This window comes from Vanacampus margaritifer, chromosome 1, assembly GCF_051991255.1.
Source record: "Vanacampus margaritifer isolate UIUO_Vmar chromosome 1, RoL_Vmar_1.0, whole genome shotgun sequence".
NCBI classification, from domain to species: Eukaryota; Metazoa; Chordata; class Actinopteri; order Syngnathiformes; family Syngnathidae; genus Vanacampus; species Vanacampus margaritifer.
Window position 1 is genome coordinate 5,414,660 of NC_135432.1, and position 22,320 is coordinate 5,436,979.

The window sequence follows — 22,320 nt, forward strand, 5'->3', positions numbered from 1 at the left end:
CGACTTGTTACAAAACACTTTCTGTAAACATCATAAAATCCCAAAGGTCCAGCCCAGGCCGTGAATAGATTTTCTCTCCACATAACAATAAAAAAGTTGAGCCTGCAATTGGCACTTTGCGGTCACTTTGTGGGCCCGCGTGTTAATCAGTTTTCAGATTTGACGTGGCAGATTTCACTAAATTGCCAACTTCTAAATGCTGCCCTGCTTTTTGTATCACCTGCTGGTAATGTTACGGTATTATGAACCTACCCACTAGGCTTGGTGTTTCACGGTATTAAAAATACAACCCTAAAATTATTATTATTTTTTTTAAATATGGGTGAATAAAATCAGCATTTTTTCCTCACTAAACACAATCTGTTAAAAAAATTTTTTTTTTAACAAAATATAGAATGCTTTGTATATTAAAAAATGTCTACCTAGGAATCTAAAAATATATAAGGAGAAAACAAAACAAAAATAAACAATTAGAAGCAATTAACTACAGAGGAGGCTCATTTACTCAACTCTGCAAGCAGCCAATTATGTTATGCCTTGCTTATAAATCCTCCTAAAAAAAAAAGAGGAGTTCACGAAAACACCCCTACCACTTCTTCCCCCAATACCTTCCTACTGCCCTAAATCTGGACTTTCCATTTTCCCGAAGTTGGAGAACAATGACGTGGCAGCTTTTACTTAACTCCCAATCTTGACTACGCTTCCATTCTGTATCTTCTGCTGGTTTGGCAACCGAGCCATGGAAAATCAGCAAAATGGCGTCCTTGCTGAAACCTCAGCTGTTTGTGGTGCATGATGATACTTTGCTTCAAAGGCAACATATTATTTACATTGTGTGAGAGGGTGAACAAGGCTACATTGGTATAAGCAGTTTTGAGGATCCTATAGGTAGAAAAGCGCTTATCCTACAAGGCGTTTTTTTCTATTTTATCATCATTTTCCTGAGGTTCGAGTCTAACTCCTAAGTAATGAGTGGTTTCATTTCAAAGAGTGACAGTGTGAGTTAAATGACAGGCGCGATTCTCCTGACTCACTTAAGACTCAACACAGTGGGCTGCACGCCAGGGTGATTATTCTTGCCACACAGGCAGCATATAACGTAAATACATATTGAGCTTGACAAGGCAAAACCTGCCTTGTGGGAATGACGGCAATATTAGTGATGGGTGGAAGCTCTGACGAGGAGCCAACACTTGATGGATTGTCCAGATAGAAAATGTGAAGCTAATCTAAGATGCCGGTTGAGAGAAACTTAACCCTGGAAAAACCCACGGGGTCAAATTTGGCCCCTATAAATTCTGCTACTCAAATAACAAAGACCTCTTTTTTTTTTTTTAACAAATTTAACTTCACAAGTCCGGAGTGCCACTTCTGACCCCTGCATGGGGCCATCTAGTGGATGAATATTGCACTTACATGAGCCAGAGTGGTGGTGACAAGATGGCTAAAATGCAACAAATAAAACAAAATATATATATTGTTCAATGTAGCTGTGTATTTGATTGATTATTTTCTTAAATTCTAAATAGTTTACTGACAGTTTTTGTTATTCAGATTTTTCGAAATGATACCCCTAAATCTCAAAGGGTCAAATTTCTCCCTAATCCTAAATTAGGGAATAAATTGAAAAAAACATTGAAAAAACATATATTTTGTTGTTCAGTGAACTTATAGCAGTCATTTAATGTATAATTCATAATTTTCCAAAGAAGAAAAGGGTTATTGGGTTCTCCAGGGTTAAACGAAAACTACGCATGGACGCTACAGTGCATAACAACGTATGATTCTCTTTGAAAAATCACTAAATTCCTTAATGGGTTTGTGCAAGTACAAGTAGGGAAATTTCTCTGGAATGTGCAATTCTTCTTTCATTTGAGATGAAAATCATGAGACTGCATCACAGACTCACGCATGCATTTTCCTCCGCATGCATAACTAAGGCGTGGTCATGTGTGGTCAATTTATTGGTTTCATTTTGGACGGAGTTAAATATGGTTAATTTGACATTATTCCCGTGTTTCATCAGCCAATTCCTCCCTTTCTTGTGCTCAATCATTTTCCCCGTCAGACCTCAGAATTCACCCATCGGTGCCTAATTGTCTCACTAGTTTATATTTGATTTATTTTATGTGTATTATCTTTGTCCAGTCGTGTTGGCTCCTTTCTTTCTTCAGGATTAAACTGGACACATGACAGGATTTACAGAACAAATAAGTCACAGCCAGAGTGGCCGGGATGTAGTTAACAGTAGTTTCTTTAGTTCTTCTTAAGTGCTTGCTTGCTTTTATTCCTCCTTCCAGTTCTTTTCCCTGTGGGCCCTCATCTCATCCAGACAAACCACTGCTTGGTTTGACCATCAAAAAACCCTCTGATTAGGGCACACATTTTTAGATTGACAATATATTTGCGATATAATTTTGTGCTGAAATTGTAGGTGTATGTTGGTGTTGTGTTGCAGCTCTTCTCTGTGTGCCATTGTGCGATGCTGAATAAATGTGTCGTCGTGGCTCTGTCCCGTTGGCTTCATTCTTCTGACCAAGCCGAGGCCACGGCTGTTATTTCTTTGCTGCAAAACGGTATAATTTAGCTGCTATTTATATAGCAGGGAACGGTTTGCTAGGGCCAGATCGGATCCACGTCATGCAATGTCTTTTTTTTCTTACTCATTTAAAGTACAAGAAAGGAACTGTTATTTTGTTCCCCCACGTCCCTAGTAACAGAAATAGAAAGTTTTTATTTCACTGACAATGGCAGTGTTTTAAATTAAGAGGTCAAGGCAGTTAATTACGTGCTAATCAAACAAAACATGTCTTGAAATAGCAATTAGTGTAAGACAACGTTTCTACATGATGACAGGTCGGCAAAAAGCTTGCTTTCTTATTTAGCGTAATAATTTAAATTTAGGGGTGTAAAAATTTGTGAGTTAAGTTTGAGTTAATTTAAAGTTCCTTTTACCACCACAAAAAAAAAATTCACGCGTGATTAATGTCCGCCCCTAACTTGGAAAGCCTGTAGCCACTTGGGAGAATTCCAGTTGCAGCGCAGCAGACACGTCCACACCAAAAATTTGCAGTAATTATTATTATTTTTTTTAATAATAATGCATATATTTGTAGAGACTGGGGTCAAGATGTATTTCACAATTTTAAAAATGTGCAGAATTTCACAAGTTACTTCATGTTAAAGATTAGATAGCTCTTAATATGAAAAGAAAAATTCCCTGAGCTGTCACCAACATCTTACAAATGCAATTCTGCCATCTAGTGGCAGAAAAATGACCTCAACACAAATCAATATCACACTGTTTTTTTTTTTGTTTTTTTTACAGTACAGTACATCTTTAAAATTTTTAACTCAATTAAATTATTATGAAATGACTGTATCGATGACTAAAAGATGCAGCCATATTTCTATTATTTAATCCCCCCCACACTTCTATGTTAACAAGTGTATGAAAACTTGGGGGAAAAAAATATTTTTATTGTTCTTTTTACTGTACATTTAGAATAGATGTAAAATTTGAGATCACGAGTTAACTATTGAAGTCATGCGATTAATTACAATAAAAAAATGTAATCACCTGACACCCAGTTTAAATTCTTTAAATAAAATTTACACCTAGTACCAGGCCCCAAAATACTTAGCCCTCCAAGTACCACCATAATGACCAACATTAAAATCCAGTATTGTAGCCAGTGTTCATCAAAAACAAGACAGGTTGCTCAAGGAGTACATTTAACAATATTGGAAGCCTTTATAAAGTTCAAACAATAAAATTGTGCTTAAATATAGGAAAATAGATTAAATTAATCCTGATTAAATTAATATGGAAGCATGAAACTGCCAATATGGAGTAAACATTTTTGAGCGGCAAAAACTATTAAATGTATTTATTTAAACATATTTGCAAGTACACATTTGAACGTATTTGCACGTACATTCAAATGTATTTAAATACATATGTCAGTTTTGTCAGTCAAAAATATTTTCTCCACATTGGCAGTTCTACGCTTCCATGAATTTAAAACTTGCTATCTTATCATCCCGATACTTGTCAAGCGTCTACTTGTTGCAACTTGCAAACCAGCAGGAGCAGCTGGTGCGGACGGCACGCAGGCTGTTGGCGCCATAAGCTGCAGTTCCAGCACGACTGTGGAATCCAAAAATCGGTGAACACGACAATGCAACAGTTCCCGCGCTACGGATCAATTAGTGTGGCGGCCACTCTTATTTTTGTAGAGATTAGACCAAGTGTGTGTGTGTGTGTAGTCAGCACAGGCAGAATAAATCAAGCACGCGTTGACATATTTGTAGATGTCTCTTAGTCCATGTGCAGCTTGACTTACATGACGGGGGTTTTGCTGACATGCTATTTGAGAAGAAGAACACACACTTGCACTTGCTCTTAGCCTGTTTCCTCTGTGAATGAATCGCATCTTTGTGAGGCTGCACCGTTGCAATCATTTCCACCTCTAAAGCCACCAAGAGACTTGACCTCAGCTCGGTGTGCAGGAAGCAGACGCCGACATTTGGTGGTTGCAGCGCCTTCAATTCCCTGAACGGATTCTTGGGTCCCACTTGGTGCAGTGTAAACTTCTGAGCGCTGTAGTTTAGATTCATCAGACTGGATCATATTATTACAAAGTGGCTTAATCACTATACTTAGCTCACAAAGCACCAGCAATCATCGACCTGTTAGAGGGCTAAAGGAAAAACATTTGCTGTTGGCCAACGTCTTCGGTCGTCTTTGGGTGGGAACACGTTCATGTCAGCCATGTAGAGATTTTGGAGACTATAATAATGGGCAGGTACATGATGTCATTTTTTGTTATATTTAGTTGCTAGTGCATATTTCTGTCTGTGTTTGGTGACATAAATGGGGTGGACACAATATCAGAAATGCATCCTCAATAGAAAATCAGCAAAACCAGATAATTGAAACCTTTATTAAATATTATCAATAGAGTTGGGCACTTCCTTCATTTGTCAATTCCCGTCATTGACGATGCCCACCTTTCACAGAGTGCTTACGCATTTAGGAGGTGAGTGCGAAGCCTTGTAAAAATACACAAAATGAGAAGACCCGCCTGTACTGACCTCGATCGACGGACGTAAACCTGCTTCAGTCGCTGCTCAGTCTGTGTTTTTTTTTTTTTACGAGGCTTTGCATCATAAAGCACTCGCCACAGTTGATAATCGTTGACAATAATTAGCGAAAGATCAACTTCAGACTTATTTGCAGAGGTGAACCGACGGAATGTCCGTTAGTACATTACAGTCCGTAACAGACGGACGCCCGGTCCATTGACGATTCAGTAGCTACTGATGGAATGCCCACGTTTGTCTGTCTGTCCTAAAATAGTGGTGACGGAAGCGTGGTTAAAATAAAATGACGGACTGACGATGATATTTTTTTTCGGCTTGAAAAAAAAAATTAAAAATTAAAAAAAAATATATATATATTTTTTTTTTTTTTCTTTTTTTCTGGAGAGCTCAGTATTGTTCATTCGGTAATTTTACCGATTTGACATGTCATCATCATTGCTCTTCTCCTTTATTTTTTATTTAAATTTTTTATTTTTTTTGTATGTGGGTGAGAAATGTGTATGTGCGTGCGTGCGTGTGAATGTGTGTGTATTCATTAGTTCACCTAAAACCTATTAAAAAATCCCATACCGTTCACCTAAACCGAACACTTCCAGCCAGAGTCGTGAGGCCGTCAGGAGACCCGAGGAAGGACCAAAGAAAAGAAAAGAAAGTGAAATCCAGCACCGACCAGACACCACCCACCAGGCCACCAACCAGAGTCCTTCACCAACCCCAAACACATCTAAATTCCAACAAATCAGGGAGACCTCAAGAGACCAAAGGAGAGACTGAGGAAAGGAAGGAAGGACAATAAAATTGAAAATATGACGGATTGACAATGACGGAAGTTTGCCCAGTGTGCTGAAAAAATGACTGTAAAATTTTGTTAACTGCTGACCTCTGCTTACTTGTAGTATATCAAATTCTGCTCCTCTTCATTTTGCTTTGTTTTTTTTTTCTCTTTAAGGTGTCCCAACCAAAGATGCAGTCCTGTTGTTCCTTCCTGCTGTTACTATGCGTGGCCCAGCTGCTCTCGCCGTCCGCTGCCCTGCCGTTCGAGCAGAAAGGCTTCTGGGATTTTGCCCTGGACAGTCTGGACATTGACATGAAGTCCATGATGAAGGATGAGGAAGAAGGATCAGCCATCGAAGAGTTGCCCCCTCCTGACATGCCCACGTGCCCCTTCGGCTGCCAGTGTCGTCTCAAAGTGGTCCAGTGCTCTGACCTCGGTCAGTGAGAGTGTGTTTGTTTGTGTGCGTGAGTGAGTGTGTGTATTTGTGTACAACATGGATATGTATCTGTGATATTTGTCAACGGCAAATGTCCAAGGTTTTCAAACGGGCCCGTTGGGAAAGCAAATGTGTTGAGTAAAACACAAGACTGAAAGTCTGAGCGTTGCATGACTCTCATAACTCCACAAAGCGAAGCTGTCTTTTGTTCTAATATCAAAAAAGATAAAAAAAAAAAAAAGTATTTTGACAACTGAAGGCATCTCTTTCAGGGATTCTCTGTTCCAGATTCTGTGTGCAGATACCGAGTGGACGATGAGGTTTAGTCAGAAACCAAGTAGAGCTGCGGTGGGAACCGGAGAATGTTGATGGATTGAGAGGGATCAAACGAGTGAAGGATTGAGGGCAGCAGAGAGAAAATCAGTATGATCTCGGGCAAATAACAGACACTTAGAGAATATGATGGGAGGACATAAGCTATTTCATGTTCAGGGCAATGGGTTCTCACAAATATTTTGGAGGAAAGCGGATGATATGCTTAGTATCACCAAAAATAAATCAAGTCCAACTAAACCGCTTGATTTTTAAAGACATTTGACTTAAAAACGATTTCTTCATACTTCATTTTCCCTTTGGATTCAAAGTTTTAACAATCAAGAAGATGCTTTCACCTCAACCTTTTGATGACCGTAATGTAGCGGTGTCAAATCCAGGTCAAGAAAGTAAAAACCTTGCCACAATTTCGCTTTAGCCATTGGTGATTCTACTCAACTGGCTTCCGGGGAGGCTCGTACAAAATCCTGTGGCTAAAGCCAGACCGTGGCAGTGTTTTTACTTTCTGGAACTGAATATGACACCTCTGCCATAATAAGCGTAATCAAAAATAGATACAGACTTTACTGTTCAAACAACTACAAGCAATATACATGAGCCAATACCATTGCATTTTATATTTTATAGTCAGATACATGATCTAAAATGAGCTTTGCATTAAAACAGTGATCAAAGAGAGCAAGTTTTAATTCCTCAATAATTTGTAAAAATGAGACCGACCAATTGTATAGATTTGTAATAAAATTTGGAATTTGTCATGTGAGGTGCGTAATTAGCACCCAAATGCAGGCAAGACACGGGAGATGGAAAACGGAAAGTCTTTCTATACAAAAATACAAAGTAACAACAGAGAGCAGGGCTGGATTCAGATGGCCATGAAGAAAAAACTTGATGGAGGAATCTTGACTGAGGAACCTAGATTGGGAGAGCAGGGCTGGGTACATGGAAAAAACCTTGAACACACAACAGCTTGCATAACAAAAAGTTTGCAAGGAAGAGGGAGGATAGGAAATGTGCGGAGAGAAAACCTTGGCTAAGGAACTTCAACATACTCACAAAAAGTGTCATTCAGTAACTCAAGCTAGAACATTGCACAGAATCAAGTCCTGTGTGACTGGACAAACTAAGATAGGCACATAGCAACTGCATAGCAACTGACTACATTATCATCGTTATATGTACATAGTAACTGCATCACTCATCATCACATTATCATCATAAGGGACATCGTAGCTGCATAAGCATAATGCATCTGTAACACAATAACCTACTGACCTGCATAATAACAGCATAAGTATAATACACCAACACCATAACACAATGACCCCATGACCCAACCTAAAACTCAGTCACCGATGACCCAGTGACCCAACCCCAAACACAGAATTGACCATATTTGGACATGGATATTTCCACCTGACAGTGACGTTAGCTATTACTAATAGCTAATAGTAATGCTAATAGCCTATTAGCATTACTTTAGCTAGGAGGGTCATCTCATCCAAGAGAGATGGTCATATTTTTAAATGAAAAATAAAAAGTCAACACGATGAATATTATCTGTCAAAATTCCCACTGAGAGTTAAATCAACCATTAAGCAATCAAAAACCCGTAAAAAATGAGGTACTGAATTCACCATTTTCTAATGTTTCTTTTGAAGTTTACAAGCCAGTGTTGCCATACATGCAGGTATAAAGATCCTCAACTTTCTCCAAGTTTCTGTTTAGACATAATGGTTCTGTTGATTCATCACTTTGTGAACTCTCTGTATTTACTGTGCAAGCCTGGTGTTTCTAGCACAGGATAAATGTGGAAGCATATAATTTCCTGGATGCTTATTTAGAACAGATGTGTGTTCGGCAGTGGCGTCTGTCTCCTCCCCGTGTGCATCCCCACACGATGTTAAGTGTTTGTCTGGAGGGGCGTTGGGGTCTGACCAGGTGCCAGTTTTGTCAGTCTGTGGTGGAGCCTTTGAGCTGTGTGGCTTTACGGGTGAAATCTGCGGTTTGGGGGTTTGGGGTCGCTTGAGATGCATTGTGCTTCTTGAATCGCTGTTCAACTTTGTTTATACGGACGATGGACTTTGATGCCGCGTTCCACGTTTAAGGGTGTGACTTGAAGCATGCTGAAAGCTGCTCTGGCACAGATAAACATTTTTGATCCCAGAGTGCCCTACTGGTCAGAAACATTCATGCTCCCACAAAGTTTGAAAGCATTTACTGTATGATTAAGGCTAGCTTGCAACTTCCCAGTATTGCTTGCGTGGATTTGAACCGAAACTGGACGGCACTGCGACGTTCGATCCCTGGTGGTGAAAGGGAGGGTGCGGTTGGGTACAGCCAAAGCCGTATCTAAACTTAACTCTGAATGGACAGCTGTGGCTGCTAGATGTGGTTGGTGGAATGCTGGATCCCAACGGGACAGCTGGTACCGGCTGCCAAGCTGACCTGCTTGCATCATGCACGCGGTCCGGATGATCTCCACTTTGGTCAGGATTCGAGTTTGTGGTCAGCTTGAGCAATTGACCTTTCTTTCTGATGTGGTTAATGATCAAGACAACCCAATATTATTTTACCCAAATGACCGAATGTTGAGGCAGAGGTGGATTTCTTGATATCAGATTGGAACATGCTAGGAGTGTGGGGATTAATATCATAATACAGTGGTGACTGAAAATATAATCATTGATAGTGTGTGTGCTTATTGTGACCAGATAAAAAAAAAAAACTAAAACCGGGCTGCTAAAGTTTAGCTAAAAATCAACAAGGGACACAACAGTAGGAAGTAATAGTCTCATCTGCTACCGATTAGATGTGGATGACAATGAGAACACAAATGGGAATGTGAAAGTGAATTGAAAGGGATTTAACAGTGAAATCCCCTTTTTAACTCATTCACTCCCAGCCATTTTCACTGAAGCAACCCCCTTTGCTCCCGGCTGTTTTACTGGATTTTGACTGATTTTGCAAGACCCACAGAATATTGTGTTCTATTGTTATAAAAACAGGGAACCTACCAAAAGAAAGATTCAGAAGTCACTTATTTCATCAGGAAAAAAAAGTATATTTGTTTTGCAGAAATTAGCATTAGAATATAGCTAAGTTTCATCATTATTCACAAATCAGTTTAAAACACTGGGGATAAGAGCCATTTTGCAACATGGCCTGGTTGATCTCTTATACTCTGCTGTCACCTACCAGCTGTTTTTGTAATAACTACTATTGCTTTAAGCGTTCTCTTCAGTTCAGAGGCTGCATCAAAGCCTTCTGTAAGCTCTAGCATAAAAAAACACAACATATAAATATGTTTTTGGGACCATGGCAATATTTAAAAGTTTTATACGTTTTGGCGAACAAATAAGTTAATAGGTTTATTTTATCAATCTCTATGACAACCGTGTGATTGATATAGACATGGCAAAAATGGGATGGCGGAGTAGGACCGGCGTTATATCGGGTCAAAATAATGGGGTTAGCAAAATCCACCGGGATGCGGGACCCAAGGTTCAAAACCCTGGACTGTCCCGTCAAAACAGGAGATCTGGTCACCCTAGTCTTGGTACATTTGCCTGATTTCAGTGCAGGCTGCGTGAGTTCAGTTCAGGGATGTAAGAGTATTGCATTTTTCATTATAGTTAGCTATTATTTGTTTTTGTAAACTCAATTAGTTTGAATTAGATTTTAGGGGCGCGTTTGATAGCTTTAACATAAATTACAATTCCCAAACAACTTGACTTCCTCCTTCTGTAACTACAGATGTACAGCAATAGCAAAATGAATACATTCAAAATCAACCCCGAAAGCTCGTGGTTGATATTAATTAGCAAAGATGAAAAAGGACGTTTTTCGCTATAATTATCATTTTAGTTTGTTTTACTAAAGTAAAATATAGTTACAGTTTTTGTTTTCTTAAAAGCGTTCCCATTTTAATTTTATTCCGAAGAAGAACGAAAATGCTTTTCCAATTTTAATGTTACGTATAATTTGCGCTAACTAGGCTATAATTACTTTGGTTCACAGTGATGGTGTGAATGTGAGAGTGATGTTGTATGTCATAGAGATATATAATTACATTTTACATTTTGAAGTAACAAAAAAAAGCTTTCTTAACAATTGTCACTGTTCAGTGTACTTCTTTTTCTTATCTTTTCTTTTTTTCTCTTCTATATTTTCTGAGAGAGAATTCATTATTTTTCATTCGGTAATCTCGACATGTCATCATCATCATTGCTGTCTCTCTTTTTCTTTTTTGTATGTGCGTGAGTCTGTGCGTGAATATGTGCATGTGTGTGTGCGTGTGAGTGTATACTCATTAATTTACCTAAAACCTATTAAAAATCCCACACCGTTCACCTAAACTGAATACTTCAAAATCCAGCTAGAGTCGTGAGGTTGTCAGGAGACCCGAGGAAGGATCAAAGAAAAAGAAAGGAAGGTGTACTTATTTTTCTATTGGGGGCAGCGTAGCTCAGTGGTAGAGTGATCGTCTCCCAACCCAACGGTTGTGGCTTCGATCCCATGCTTTTGTGATCACGTCGAAGTATCCTTGAGCAAGATACTGAACCCCCAGTTGCTCCTGATGCTGCGTCAACAGTAGGTGAATGCCTGAGTAGTCGACTGAAAAGCACTTTGAAGGCCTTGGTGGAAAAGCGCTATATACATAAAGTGATATTTACCATATTGGAACCAAAACAAGACACATTCATCGCCAGGTGCCAACTTTACCACACACACACACACACACACGTGATAACACACAGCCAGTAGAGTGCCAACTTGTGTTGTTTCCTTTTCATTTAACAGAAGCTTTTAACTGATGGTACTTAAATTGCCGCCTTTGCGACTTTGGTCAAATGAAGACCAGACATAAAACATCTGGTGTCCCCATCTGGTGTGTGTGTGTGTGTGTGTGTGTCTGTGTGTGTGTGTGTGTGTGTGTGTGTGTGTGTGTAAGTGTGCATGTCTTTATATGCAACCAACCCTTTATGTGCTACTTTGACGTCTCCATGGTTGTGCCTATGTCCATCTGTCATTAAAATAATGACTCAGAACCCCAAAGCCCTCATTTGACATTGTGTGGCACTGCGATTGGTTTAATTCCCAGGCCTTAAAACACACCAACGCCTTATTTCCCTTAAGTCAGAAGATCCTACACGGTGGCACAGTGAACACAAACCAGCTTTTAAGTGTCGTGCTTCACAAGTTCCTGTGGAAGTGTTTAATCAGGTTTGGCTCCCTTCTGTGTTTTTTGTTGGTCTCCAGGTCTGAGTGAGGTGCCAAGTAATATTCCTCCTGACACCAGGTTCCTGGATCTTCAGAACAACCATATCCACGAGCTGAGAGAGAATGACTTCAAGGGCCTGACCAATTTATATGTAAGACAAACATGCAATCTGGTCACATTTACATTGAGCTTTGCTGGTTGTGTAACCCACTCTTCTTATATTGTCTTCAGTGGTAGTGTGAAATATCATTAACGATCTCAATTCCTAGGAGATTAAGAGATTTATTTCCTTCCATTAAAAAAAAAATCCATTACAGTTTCTGTGAGATCTTAAATTGTGTGAAAAATGAGGTTCAAGGCCAAATAAGAGTAGACATCATTGCTTCCCATTTTGCCAAGAAGATTTGCTTAATTCTTAAAGACATTCTCTAGCATTAAAAATTAGGCTGGCAGACAAGACATTATGCATTAAGATTTTTTTTGGACTCATTACTTCAGCCCGAGTCTCTCACTATGTTCCAGGTGGAGATGAATTCAAACATTCTGGACATTCATTTCTATTGACTATTTGGACGCTATTATTGAACTAACTTGCTTTTCACAGGGATTATCTCTGAGGAACAACTACATCTCCAAGGTCCACCCCAAGGCATTCGTCCCGCTACAGAGCATGCAGAAGCTCTACTTCTCCAAGAATCTGCTGACCTCTATCCCCAAGAACTTGCCCGTCTCCTTGGTGGAGATCAGGATCCACGAGAACCGCATCAGGAAGGTGCACTCTGGTGCCTTCTCAGGACTGGGCAACATGAACTGCATAGGTCAACCATCACCAAAACAACTCAGGCACTGATGATTAGGGTTTTTATTTTTGACATATAGGTTTGTCTTCTGTCTTGCAGAGATGGGTGCAAACCCCATCCAGAACAGTGGTTTCGAGCCTGGTGCCTTCAAGGGTCTCAAAGTGAACTTTTTGCGCATATCAGACAGCAGACTGACTGGCGTCCCCAAAGGTAATTGCTCTCTGTCATTTCTTTAGTCCAATGGTTCTGAACCTTGTTGGAGGTATTGAACTCCACCGGTTTCCTATGTGCATTCACCAAGCCAATACCCCAAAAACTACCCCAAAAAGTGCCATAGGAATGAATGGGAAATGGAAAGACAAAATCACACATCAAGCACCTTTTTCCAAGACACGCTGCGCACGCATACGTTATCCGACCGATACGAATTTTAGCTCATTTTGTAGGAATTTTTCCCATCTTTAGCTCAGTGTCGAAATTTTTTTTAAGGAATGAAAGCTCTCCCCTCTGTGCGGGTTCAAAGACAGTGAGTCATATAGCATTTTAACACACTCTGTTTTAGCAATTAGCCAGAGTGCCGGGAAGCAACAAATCTCTTGCCAAAAGTCAAAAGTTTCACTTCAAGTTGTCACCATGGCCACAATCTTTTCTCACTAGACGTCAAATTCTCACATTTTGTAGTCACGAGTGTCTACTTTCAGACAAACTAACTTTTATTTGGCTAAGGTGTCATTTAGTACCTTTATTTTCCCTTTAAGCTCGGACAAGTCGGACCAACTCGCCTATCTCTGCCATGTTAAATTCAGGCGCCTTTCGCTCTTCATTTCTGATAAATTATAAGTTTTCAACCTGCTCTCATTTGGTCATTTTTCATCCGATTAAAAAAATGAGAACATGCTCGTGTTCCCCAAACCCTTGCTGTTCTAAAGAGCCATTTTCTGAATCTGTATCTTGAACCGTTAAGTCGTGAGAGGCTTTTGTTCAAGGGGTGCGTCTCTCATAGAATCTCAATGGAATGTGGGGCGCGTGACGGCTCCAAGTCAAAAATGGGTGTGCGTTGTTAAAGTGACAGTGACATATTTTTAGATTATGGTTAACTTCCACATTTCTTGACCGATTCCAGTCGTTTAAATTTTAAACTGTTCAGCTCATTACCAAAGAGTCAGCAGTCCCATTCAAAATTTCCGCAGGAATTTTTCTAGTTGCTCTCTGTCCTTTCTTTAATCCAATGGTTCTGAACCTTGTTGGAGGTACTGAACTCCACCGGTTTCCTATGTGCATTTACCAAGTCATTCTTTTTTGAAAAATACAACGATTTTCTTCAAATTCAAAACATAAATAGGTATAGGGTTTACTGTTGAACAAAATGAACTGGGAGAGCATCAAATCCAGCTCTCTTCACCTTGAATGTAGAAAGTGTTCTTGTATTGACCATCTCCGTGCATCTTAAGGAAGTGTTCCTTTAGTTTTGCTAGTGCCAGACTACAATTGGTCAACTTAGCATTGCAAATCTTGCAGTTAGGACGCTGACTCCCACCACACATCTTATCTCTATATTTATACAGCCTGAGCTGTTTTCTTAAGATGGAACCCAAGGGAAGCACATACAAAGAAAATAGCAGAGGCCTCAGAATTGAAACCTGTGGAACACCATGCCTTACGTTATATACCCATTTCATATTGCACATATTTGTCCGATCACTTTGTTTTTGCTCGACAGTTTGTATGAAGGGATTACCATTTAAATGAAAACCGGTCTCTTCTTTGGTTTATGGTTAGATGTTATTATTGTTTCTTTCTCGTTTCATATTCTTTTTCCTTTTTATGCGGGTCACTGGTCTGAAATAAATTAGCCATAATCTTATTATCCCTCAGCATGATTTAAAAAAAAAAAAAGTCAACAAGTCTAAATTGGAATATGACAAACAGCTGTGAAAAAGCTCAATGGAGTCTTTCGGAGACAATGCAGTTTCTTTTCCCTTTCAGATCTACCTGAGAGTCTCCATGAGCTTCATCTTGACCACAATGAGATCCAGGCTGTGGAACTGGAGGACCTGAAACGCTATAAGAACCTGAACAGGTAATCTCCAGCAAGAGGCGTTTTCAAGATTTTCCACAATATAAACATAAAACAAAAAGTTTGTAAATTTGTATTTGGTCCACAGTGATCCCTTGTTTATCCTGGGGGTTACGTTAAAAAAATTACTCGCAATAGGCAAAATCCACGAAGTAGAGGTTGAAAGTTAGTTGTCATGACTACTGTTGCTTCTTCTTCATCTTCTTTGTCTAAAGAACATTGTTGGGAATGCTACTTTATAAAAATTATTAGTTATAGTTACTCATTACTTGCTTTAAAAAGTTGTTAATTGATTGACTATTTTCACTACTTAAAAAAATTATATATACATATATATATATTATATATATATATATTATATATTTATTTACACACACACACACACACACACACAGAGACACACACACACACACGTGCATAAATTAGAAATGCAACAAATGAAAGGATATTTCTATAATTTAATTGTAAATTACCATCCTGCAAGCATAGGTTTCAAACAATTTAGAGACCAACATTAGTAATGTTTATACAAACAATAATACTGTAAGTCAAAGTTTGCATTACATGGTGATATGTTGGTTTTCCATTGGATTTGCTAAAATCACTGTAATATAAATGTATCAACTATGTGAAGCACTGTACCACCAAATGAATTATACTCCTAAACGCCAAACATCTTGCTAAGCTAAATGTCACCGAGCGCTGGATAAGAAGTTGACTTTTCCGAGGTGACATATAGTGGAAGAATGAATGCACTCGAAGCTAATGACAGAAGCTAAACGGCATCTAGAAGGAACGCAGCTGGGCATAATCATGCGTAGACAGCACCGCAAAGCCTGCATGAAGCGCCTCAGTGAAGCTTTCCTCAAAGGCGTATATATGCTTAAGTGCGTCTCCGGAGACACTGCACATTGAAATGGTGCCAGCGGACCAGTCCAGAAACACACCCACCTTTTTGGATTCTACCCAACCTTGTCTGCCATCCAATACCGAACAATCCTACGCTGCAAAAAAACAACTTATATTGGAATAACTTGATCGTGAATTTTTCCTTTTCTCTAATGTGGCTACAATGTAACAGTGTATCAGAACGTGCGGAACCACACTGCCCCCACGTGCTCAAATCGTGTACAACATGAACAGCGCTCCCAATAAAGGCACACACAAACAAGGGCAAGACAGTATCAAATAATTTAAATAAAATTTTGAGACATTTAAAAACGATTCTGAATCGTACTGAAAAAAGGAAAAAAAATAAATAAAAAATACCGAACATGAATTCAAAATTGCTTCCAACTTTGAAGTTTTCTTCTATTCTTAAACAACGCCCTCTATTCATAAACTGAGAGTATGCCATTTCATCCTTTGGAATGGATCTCACATCAAGGGCGATGTGAATCGTACCCTTCCAGTCAACCTCCCAGTAATGTCGCGCACTCATTGCTTCTTTGCTTGTCACCTAAAAAAACACAAGAAGCCAAACCTCTTGCTAGTATTGCTTTTGGACTGGGGTGATCCAAATGTTGCTCTCTTGTTCCCATTAGACAGGCTAAGGTAATTATTGGCGGTGTCTGGGTCCAGAGAAAGATCAGTAGCATCTGCAACAAAGAACAAATCAGACACTTCGGTTCACTCGAATGTGTTTCGGTGTTGAGTCAAGTTGAAAAAAACAAAACTTACACCAGATGAGATCGTCCCTGTTTGTGATGCTCTTGACCGGCTTGAGGGAAGGCTTAATGAAGTTGTCACTGGGCAAGACGGGCATTCTTGTAACGGTAGATGCTGGACCCTTTGTACTTGCTATTGCTCATAGCTGTGATAAGGAACTTTAATACTGTTGCTGTTCCCGAAGGGCTTGGCTAAATCAAGGGAGATTTTGGCTTTTTCCTCTCATTTGGGGGACAACATCAGTTGGAATGGGTGTGTGGGATAGTGTGGAGTTGTTCCACCTAACTGAAGCAATTCCACATATTTGGCCATGAAGCTGAGGCTGGGCTCAGATTTTGCCAAATTAGTGAAGACAAAGCACAGATGGTCGACACCAGAAGCAAGAAATTGCTCGATTCAACTCAGACTTATTGCGCACTTTGCACTTGTACCGATCAGCATCATGATCACACAGGCAGACATTTTTGCTATAATTATAGTTAGTTTTGTAAACATAAAATGTAGTTTTAGTTATTTTATTTTTTATTTTTTAAAGCATTTTCGTTTTTATTTTATTTTGTTAATGAAATTGTTGAATTTTAGTTTTAGTTATTTTCGTTAGTTTTAGTTAACTAAAATAACCTTTGTGTGGATAAGATACCCTTGGGTGTTTTTCTTCTTTTGTAAAGCTTTGGGTAATTAAGCAAAACTTGGGTCAAAATGACCCAGGAATTATTATTGCTGTTCCTGAGAAGAAGAAAAAGAACCAGAATTGTTCATTTGCAAGATTACACACACACACACAGTTGGGTTTACATGTCTAGTGGGGACATCTCATTGATATAATGCATTTCCTAGACCCTTCCCCTAACCCCAACCACCCAAAAAGATTGCCTACCTCCATTTCTTACCGCAACCTCAATCATAACCCAATTCAAACCTAAACTCTAAAACCAAGTTTTGACCCTCAAAAAGAGGTTTGGACTCATTAGGACTACCAAAATGTCCCCACAAGGACACATGGTCCCCACAATGATAGTAAAAACCCAGAAAATGGTCCCCATGATGTGATATAAACCCGCGCACGCACGCACACACATACCCACACGTTCCTAATACATTGGGATTAAAAAACATGACCCCGGGCGGGTCAAATTGACCCAGTATGTTATTACTAATCCAGGGAAACAAATCATTGTCTTTGTTACTAGTGAGCTGTGTATTTTCACACACAAAAGAAGAGTTCCTCACACATTTGTACAGTTAAATATGTCTTCGGGTCATTTTGACCCAGAGGCAATTGCCGTTCCTGAGAAATTAACATCACACACTTGTTTAAAAAATAATAATATTGGATTTGGATTACACACATTTATGACATGTTTGGATGACTAAATATCATGGTCAAAGTGACCCAGAGACATTATTGCTGTTCCTCTCAAACAAACAAAAACAGTCACACAATTGAGGTACTATAGACACACGTGTCCCCTTTCGCTGCAGGTTGGGTCTCAGTTTCAATCACATCCGCAACATCGAGGGTGGAAGTCTTGCCTTTGTGCCAAGACTCAGAGAGCTGCACCTGGACAACAATCAACTCTCCACTGTTCCCAAAGGCCTCCCAGATATGAAATACTTACAGGTGAGTCTACAGCAAGCCTCAGCCATGTCGTGTTTTTTGCAAGACCATTCCACAAGTGTTCTCCCTTTTGCTCTCAAGGTGGTGTACCTCCATAATAACAACATCGCCAAGGTGAATTTGAATTCCTTCTGTCCTAAAGGAGTAGGAATGAAGAGAGCTTTCTACCACGGCATCAGCCTCTTCTCCAACCCTGTCAACTACTGGGAGGTGCAGCCCGCAACATTCCGCTGCGTCAGCGACCGACTGGCCGTCCAGTTCGGAAATTACAAAAAGTAGAGGGGCGGGTTTGCTCGGGGATGCAGAGTATGAGGAGCAAGTGATGGAGAAATGATGGAGACCGTTTCAATGAATAAAATTTCAAAAATATTTGAGAAGATTTGAGAAATTTTCTTTAATTATAGTTTTTCTTTGAGGGGAGGGAAGCGGGTGGCCGGAATAAAAATTCAGGTGCAGTTACACTTTGAGATTTTTCTCTGTTCAATTTCAGTTGAGAGGTTAATTTGTATCAGGGAAGAATGCTTAGCCCGATCCAACATAGAAAAAAAAAAGAAACAGAAACAAAATCCCCTTGCACAATGTTGTTTTTTGTGATTAAAGTTTATTTTTTTGTATTAAAATTACCCATGGGAAAATAGAAAAGCCACATTATAGATTTTTTTTACATCTAGAAACATTTGCTTTTTGTGACTGAGTGTTGCGCTTTGGGAGAGTTGCTCAGATCTTGTCTTTAAATCCAGCAAGTGATGGTGTTAGATGTTACTATTTATCACCATTTAGCAAGAAACAACAAGACTTACAGAAATTCAAGTTTCGGTGGTTCAGTAACATGTTTTCTTTCAACTTGGGCTTCACTTGACAGGGCAGCCCTTTTTATCAACAGTAAACATGTTTTATATTGACCTGACTGAAGGTCAACAGCCTTTCTGTGTCAAGAGTCTCTCGTGTGCCTTTGATTACTATATCCCTGTCTGTAAGTAAGTAGTCCTTTTGAGGGTGCGCTTAAGTAGCGGGGTGCGCCCCATTTCGAGCAACACACATACCAGCTTTGCTTACGGACAATCCAAAAAAGTGTTGTGTACGCATAGTGCTGCAAACTAAAGTAGCGTTGATGCATTGTTTTGCACAGTTTTTGCTCACTTTCTTTCTGCTTGGTCATGCAAAAGCGCTTTTACCATAGACATGTTGTCTTGTTTTCACTCTGTAATCTGACAAGCTACTGCTGCATGTGAATAAAAAACATTTCCAAATGCTGCATTAAGCCAGAGAGCAACCCCTGGGTCCAATATTAAATTGCAGAATTTTTTAGAATGAATCAACCATTTAGTATAACTGTTATTATTTTAACTGTTAGATTGTTAGAGAAAATGTTATTGAGTCCTTATTGGAGTTTTTACGCATACTGGCTTGAACACATGAATCTGTCGTCGATTTAAATCCATATTATGTTTAATGGTGCTATATGTACATTTTTTTCCAGTGTAAACCTTCACAGATTATTACCAACACAACAGAATGCAAATAAATTATGTCAAATATGTCTATGTGCCATTTTGCAGCCATAGGTCTATCAATTGAATTCATTATCTATCCATAACATCAATTACAATTTATCATTCCTTCATCTTAACTTTCATCCATCCATCCACCCGTCCATTCATCCAAAAAAAGAGAGCATATATTGTACCAGTTTGATAAAAATCTGAGCTTATTTTTTCATGCGTGTAATGTGAGGCACAAGGATGATAAAATACAAACGTGGATTTTGTTGCAGTCTTACCGTCTTGGACGCCGCATTGCTTAGCAACTGAGCTAGCCCAATAGCTACACACAATAAAATAACGATTAAAAACAAGTGGTGTCAAACATTCGCCCGGCGGGCCAGACTGGGCCCACCATGAAGCCCAATCTGGCCCGTGAAGACAGAACACAAACTTGAGTGTTCACTAAAATTATTCATTCATTGTTGTGGCTAATCTTGTCCACCGGAGGTCGCACTAATGACCACTAAAATGACATTCTGAAAGTTGGCTCTTACTCAGGATTTAATGCAACAATTGTACGCTCATTTTGGTTAAGACATTTCTGATGACTCTCTAATAAAATGAAAAATAAATGGGAATATTTTCAGAATGTACGTGTAATTATTTGCACCAAAAAAAGCATACTGGTCTGGCCCACAAGATCAAATTTGGGTGAAAATTGCCCCTCAATTAAAATTAGTTTGACACCTCTGATAGAAACGATCTAGGGTTATTTCGTATGGTAGATGTTTTTATGTCGTACTACAATATATATTGCATTATACTGTAGCACAGCTCTGTTGGTGACATTTACAAGTTAGGAAAATGAAAAAATATATATATATTTTTTTAAATCACATAGCAATCAGCTGAAAAGTCCACAATCAGCCCCAATTTCCGATCATGTAATTGTTCCACCCTACTATCTACTCATCAATGTTATACAAATTCAACCATTTTAAATGAGCTCTATACTGCACATTTTCTTCATTCTATTGTTGAACAACAAATGATGTGTCAATGCATGACAGGGTAAAGATGCTCCCCGTAGGCAAGTATATGAAAAAAATAATTCACGCTGACCTGCTTTGGACAATTCAACATATGAGGCCCTATTTTAATGCCCAGTGCAATTCTAGTGCAGGCGCAATCTAGAGTAATTGTGCACATGGGTGGCGTTTTGTTTCTTTTGGTATTTTGCTTGACTAGCACAGAATAGAATAGAGTGTTTTTTTTTACCATTGTGGGATGGAATAATCATAGAAAATTATTATTTATTTACTACGGACAATGTTTTTTTGTTCATGTATCAATGGAGCCTTTCGCCATGATGCCACATGTCCTTCTGGGTGGATGGCAAAAAAGGATTGCACCACTCGTGAACACTGAACAAACCCTAATATCATTTGACCCAGGCAAAGTGATTAAAAACAATGGGCCAGTCGCTTGCATAAGCCTCCTTCTCTACTTGTGTCGTTTGAATATGTAAACATGGGTTCGATCAAACCACAGGGGTTCGGCAGAGGTCAAGAAACACACCCGACTTGCTTGGCATATCTGTGCTGCAGGGAATTTGGTGTACTCAATAGTCGGCTTATGACTGTTGTGATGGTACATCGTGATATCTTTATTATTGTAATCCCTTAAACTATGTTGAGCAAATAAAAGGAAGTGGTCAGACAAAAATGTGGAATATGAATTTACATGAATAAAAGAACGTATCGTGTTCCACAAAGTTCAATTTTGGGGCGTCTGCTGTTTTCATCGTATCTGCTGCCCCTGGCTTCCATCTTAAGAAAACAGTAGTGGCTGTTTTAAAGAGTGCCACACCAGCATCTATCGAAACTCAGACACAATCTGCTTCTTCCTCAGGTCATTGAATCGGTCGAGGCTGGTGTCTGTAGATCTCACTCTGCTTCGTCTGTCCTTCCTTCCTTTCCTCAGTCTCTCCTTTGGTCTCTTGAGGTCTCCCTGATTTGTTGGAATTTAGATGTCTCTGGGGTCGGTGAAGGACTCTGGTTGGTGGCCTGGTGGGTGGTGTCTGGTCGGTGCTGGATTTCACTTTCCTTTCTTTTCTTTGGTCCTTCCTCGGGTCTCCTGGCGGCCTCACGACTCTGGCTGGAAGTGTTCGGTTTAGGTGAACGGTATGGGATTTTTTAATAGGTTTTATGAGAACTAATGAATACACACACACACACATACAAAAAAAAGGGGAAAAAAGAGCTCTATAAATAGGCTATAGAGTTGAGTTGAGTAATGGGAGTCAACGTCCTGGCTGTATGATTTGCAATGCCAAGTTGAGCAATTCTCGTCCAGCACTATATAGCAAAACTAAAGGAACACTTCCTTAAGCTGTATGGAGATGAAGAGAGCCAAACTCCCTGTTGATTTTGTTCACCAGTAAAGCCTATGCCGATTAACCTGGCAATAGCCAGACTGATAATTGTGATTCACTCAAGGGAGTCCTCCACAATAACCTCAAAAATTCTCGGGACTTTGTGAATTCACAAATACCGCGAGAATAATCATATTTTATTTTTCATTAAAGAAGGGTTCGGTGAATGCGCATATTGTCATGTTTGGGTTCTGTTTTTCCTTGTGTGTCTCCCTTGGTCTTGTTAAGTGTAATCCCGCCTTTCCTCGTGTCAACCAATCAGCGCCCTCAGCCACTTGTCTTGCCCCAGGTGTGTCTTGTTGTGTCATTAGCGTGTGTGTATTTCGTCTCCTGTCTCCCCTCTGTCTGCGTCGATTCATTGTCAT

At 39.5% G+C, this 22,320-nt stretch overlaps 1 protein-coding gene across 2 annotated transcripts in view; it reads left to right on the top strand.

Annotated features, from left to right (window-relative positions):
* bgnb (biglycan b) overlaps positions 1-19,577 on the top strand; it is a 45,670-nt gene extending 26,093 nt beyond the window's left edge. For both annotated transcript variants that reach the window (XM_077547719.1, XM_077547728.1), the window contains 7 exons: positions 6,056-6,317; positions 11,913-12,025; positions 12,479-12,692; positions 12,774-12,884; positions 14,661-14,754; positions 17,902-18,040; positions 18,119-19,577. In XM_077547719.1, coding sequence (XP_077403845.1) covers positions 6,071-6,317; positions 11,913-12,025; positions 12,479-12,692; positions 12,774-12,884; positions 14,661-14,754; positions 17,902-18,040; positions 18,119-18,316 — 1,116 coding nt within the window. In that variant the 5' untranslated portion in view covers positions 6,056-6,070 and the 3' untranslated portion in view covers positions 18,317-19,577. The remainder of the gene's footprint in view (positions 1-6,055; positions 6,318-11,912; positions 12,026-12,478; positions 12,693-12,773; positions 12,885-14,660; positions 14,755-17,901; positions 18,041-18,118) is intronic.
* Positions 19,578-22,320: the final 2,743 nt, after the last annotated feature.